We start from the raw sequence: 4647 nt of genomic DNA, 5'->3' as shown, positions 1-4647 counted from the left end.
CCGCTGCCGCCGCCGGGCCGGGCGCAGGGCGCGCCGCGATGACGCACGGCCCCGCCCCAGCCCGGGGGCGCTGTGCGCGCGGCCGGCGGGCCCGGAGCCACCGAGCGGGCCCGGAGCGCGGGAGAAATGGCACCGGCTGTGTCGGGGGCTCGGGCCCGGCCGAGCTGCCCTGCCCGCAGGTGCGGCCGATCCTGTTCCCATAGGAGAAAGGAGGGCACAGAATAAAGGCAGGTATGCACCGTGACAGCCACCCAGGATTCCCATGGTGCTGGAGAAAAGCATGACTAAAGCAGAGGTCAGCAGGATTCTTAGTGAAGGTGCTTGTTTCAAAACTTGGAGAGTCCTGCTCTAACCAGGCCTGGTACAGACCAGCACTTGAGACAGACACCTCTGGCAGATTTTGGAGGAAAGAGTACAAGGGTTCTTTTCCTCACCAAACTTTTCAGGTTACTTTGTCTCCATGAGAGCACACATTACACATGCAGAGCGTGTACTGCAGCCCTGCTTTCCTTGGCCTTTACGAGTTGTGCACGACTATAATGCAATTCGTCTTTGAAATGAACCTGCTACTCTTTAGAGTTACTCAATATATGGAAGCACCTTCTTACAAAAAACGTCTGTATGGCTACTGCTACAGAGTCCCAAGAAGCCACAGTGACAATTTGGATGCAAGTCAGGAGGAGCAGGCTAATACCCCAGCCTAAAAATTAACTGCTATTGTTAAAGTTAAACAAAGGAGCCTATAAAGACCTTTGAAATTCTGAGTACTACTCAACCCTAAGCATATACTAAGTAATACTAGGTTCACTGAAGTATTTGTTTTTCTGAAGTAGGTACTCTTAAAAAATGTTAAGAAAATGAATATTTGTTTTGTCCAGTAAATTACAACTCCAGACACTTAGATTTCATAGAACATTAAAAACACTTTATTTCTTAAGCCTTCTTACTACTAAACTGTTGAACTCTTGAATTTAAGCATACTACAATACAGCAGAAAATATGAGTGCAAAAGTTACAGAACGCTAACAAGTGATGAGCTAATCAGAACATGCAACACAAACATCAACACAATTTAAGTCAGAGAGGCACTTACATTAACAGTAAAAGATAAAGTCATCACTCTTTGAACATCATAGCAGCCTGCTTGGAATTGCATTTGACTGAGCTTTGTTGCTGTGAATAATACAGCTCATGCACAGGTTTGGATGTATGTTTTGTAAATTTTAAAGTATTCACTGAATACTACACCAACATATATACACTCATATACAGTTCCAGAAGATTCAAGAGGCCATGGCTTATTTCTGCTCATCCTTTGGAAGAGGTCTTCTGAAGAGCAGAATATGTGGTTCTGCAGAAAGAAAATTGAACAAGATGTCAGTCTGTCCAAGTCTTGATTAAAGGGATTTCTTTAATCTTGAACAAAAGTTGAGGCTTAGTTTCAAATACATTATTAGGAAGCCTAAGTATGGCCCCACACATGTAATATTAACACATCAAGTCTGCAGTATTTTTACAACAGTCAAGTATTTATGCCCAATGCTGGCAGTATCATAAACTTCAGATTCTTACAGGAGGAAACTATTGGGAAAATATAGAGTATTTTATAATGTCTCTTTACATTAGGCTATTTGACAAACACTGTTACTGTAACTTAGTTATAACTTATATATGTTATTATAACTTACACTGTCTGTTAGGCACAAATAAAACACCAACAAAATTCACTTTAGTTAACACAGCCAGCTTGTGTCATTATCAATCATCTTAATTCTAAATGCCTCCAGGAAAGTCTTAAATATCAAAGGTACCCACATAAGGGAAACACTGGAAGGCTATGCTAATTTCTTCAGAAACTTGGAACTTCATGTTGATGCAATTCATCAACCACCTGTTACTTTTTAGACAGGCCTGTCATTGGTAGATTACCTGGAATGACTGCTTCCCCAATACCAACATCCTAGTTAGTAAAGAGTTTTAGGGCTTTGCACCCCATTAACTGAAGAATTACTGATTTTTCAAGAAGCTTTACAGCTATAGTTGAAACTATCAAGACTTTTCAGAGGATTAATACAAGACCTTGTCTACATGAGCATCTATTAAGTTGTTGTACAAAAGAGTAGGTGTGTCAGCTTTATGATTTAGAGATACACTGCTACATTAACTTAGGTTCACTCACTGCATACTCACGTTAAAAACTCACAAAAAAACCTGCTTCGATGGGCAGAGACAGGAACACTTTCAGTGTGGTATTTTTTGTCTATAGATAAACCATACACATCTAGGACAAGACTCACATTTTGTAAGTCTGGAAGCAGGATGTGAAGGTTGAAAATAAAGATTATGTCGCCTTTGTTGGCAAAGGACTAAAGTAGCAAAGAGAGAGTAACATTCAGTAGTGAATTCCAAATGGATTCCACAGTAGGAGCTGCACATCACATACTTTAGCTGAGCACCAGGCAGCTGATATTTGACTTTTTTGTTTGTCTAATTCTGTTCAAATGTGCTCACCTGGCTCATGGATCATATAGTGAACCCAGCCAAGACTCTGCTGAACACCAAGTCGTCTCCACTCTTCTTCAGACATCAGATGAGATTTTGGCACTTGTTTTGAAAGTTCTCGTGGTAGCATCACATGTCTGTAGAGATGTAATTATTAAACATACACACACAAAATACTGTACACTAGACAATTCGAACAGATCGGCACTGAAAGACAGTAAGCCGGTTGTGAATACTTACTTTCCCTGTAAAGAAAACAAAAGTACTGATTCTTGGCATGAATTTGATTGTGAAACGCATCCCAGAATCCAGTTTTAAATCACTTGCGACTATTAGACGTTACATCTGTAAAGCACCTGCATACTGGGAGCCAAACTGTCTTCTAGAAGGTATTTAGACCCCTCCAGATTCCAGTGACGGTAGACTCAGAGAAGCATGCGCTCCTGGCAACACGCTGCTATACCAGCTACTTGAAAGATAAGAAATTTGGACTTGTGAAGTATTTGTAATATCGCTTTCAATTAAGCCTAGGAGAGTTAAACTTCAATAGTCCCCCATCAGCAGGGGCCTCGGCTCTGCCACAACCTGGAATTAGCATAGCCAGTACGGCCCCTCCGCCATCACCCTGTGGCCAGGGCTTGTGTTGGCCGCTCACCGAGCAACCTGGGCCAAGCGTTAACAGCATTCGGTCACTCATTCCCTTCGTCCCACCAGTCCAAATCCACGCGGAAACCTCCCATGAGGAGGCAGAGCCCCTCCCCGCTGGCCTTACGCCCTCTCTGGCTCCGTTTCCCCGGCGGAGCCTCCTCATTCCCTGAGAGCAGCCCGCACACCTCAGCCGAGGCACCTGAACGAGCCGCCCTCCTACGGAACAGCTCTTCCTAATGCCTCCAGCTGGCCCTCCCGCTCTTTCCTACAGCTTCTTACCGGTACTCGTACTGCTCGTCAAAGTACTTATCGGAATAATAGATCTGCTTGTGGGCCATGGCGAGATGAGGCAGCAGCACAGGCAGTAGCCTCCGGTTCCCCCCTCACGGATTCCTCGCGCACTAACTGCCCCCTTCCGCGCCCCGAACGTTTGAATCCAGAATCTCGGCTCCCATTGGCTCTCGCCAGGGCCAGCCAATCGCGTGCCGCGCCGCCGCGCCCCACCCGAGCCCGCCGTCGCATAGCTCGCGCGCTCGCGGCTCCCAACCAATCCCCGGCAGCCGCGGCGGGCGGGGGAGCGTTACGTAACGGGCGGTGGCGGTCGGGCAGAGCGGCGGCGCCGGCACGAAGCGGAGAGGCGGGGCTGGCTGGGGGTGTGGGGGAAAGAGGCGCGGGCGCGCCTGATTGGTCAGTGGCGGCCGCGGCGGGCGCGTGCCTTCACAGCACCGGGGGGCGGCGGTGCCAGGCTCGCACATGCGCAGCTCGGCCCCGCGTTCTCCGCCACTGCTTTGCAGTGCTCGACTCGGCCCAGCCCGGCCCGGCCTTAGCCGGCCTTGCATTGCCTCGCTTGGCGAGGCCCGGGTCGGCTCCGTCCTCGGTGTCCGGGGGACCTGCTTCTTTCAGGGCAGCGAGAAAGTGATGCCTTCGTCTTTTTAATTAAGTGTAGTGTTCACTTCAGAATTGTGCTGTCCCCTGGCTGCCGGGTAGCTGCTGTAAGCGCGTGGTGGCCTGGGGTGGCGCTGTCAGAAACGCCGCCCCGTCGGTCGTACTTGCTCAGGGTGAAAAGTTATAAAAGGCAGGTTGCAGATGTGTCCAGAGCAGGGTGGGAACTGCGGACAGGGTTTCAGTTTACAAACATCCTTACCCACCGAAACAAACCATCGAATGCTTCCCTGGGAATACGTGCGCAGCAGGTCGCCAGGGTTTGCTAAGAGGCGCTGCAGCTCCCCAGATAAGCGTGCTGTCTGTGCCCTGTGGGATGAGATGAGCACGGTGCGAAGGTGACCAGAAGGAGCGATTTCACGGTTGCTTTCATAGAATCGTGGAACCATACAGTGGTTGGAAGGGGCCTGAAAGATGATGTAGTTGCAGCCACCCACCATGGATAGACACCTTTCACCAGATGAGGTTGCTCATCCCCGTCCAACCTGGCCCTGAACACGCCCCGGGATGGGGCATCCGCAGCCTCCCCGGGCAGCCGGGTCAGTGCTTCACGCT

At 48.8% G+C, this 4647-nt stretch overlaps 1 protein-coding gene across 1 annotated transcript; it reads right to left on the bottom strand.

Annotated features, from left to right (window-relative positions):
* Window positions 1-903: 903 nt before the first annotated feature.
* Window positions 904-3578, bottom strand: CKS2 (CDC28 protein kinase regulatory subunit 2). The gene is made up of 3 exons (XM_015652141.1): window positions 3430-3578; window positions 2512-2639; window positions 904-1351 (listed from the first exon to the last, which is right to left on the bottom strand). The coding sequence occupies exons 1-3, from the start codon at window positions 3486-3488 to the stop codon at window positions 1299-1301; spliced, it is 240 nt and encodes a 79-aa protein (XP_015507627.1). The 5' UTR covers window positions 3489-3578; the 3' UTR covers window positions 904-1298.
* Window positions 3579-4647: the final 1069 nt, after the last annotated feature.

The sequence above is a fragment of the Parus major genome, chromosome Z, assembly GCF_001522545.3.
Source record: "Parus major isolate Abel chromosome Z, Parus_major1.1, whole genome shotgun sequence".
Lineage (NCBI taxonomy): Eukaryota > Metazoa > Chordata > Aves > Passeriformes > Paridae > Parus > Parus major.
This window is presented reverse-complemented; position numbering and strand designations above follow the sequence as displayed.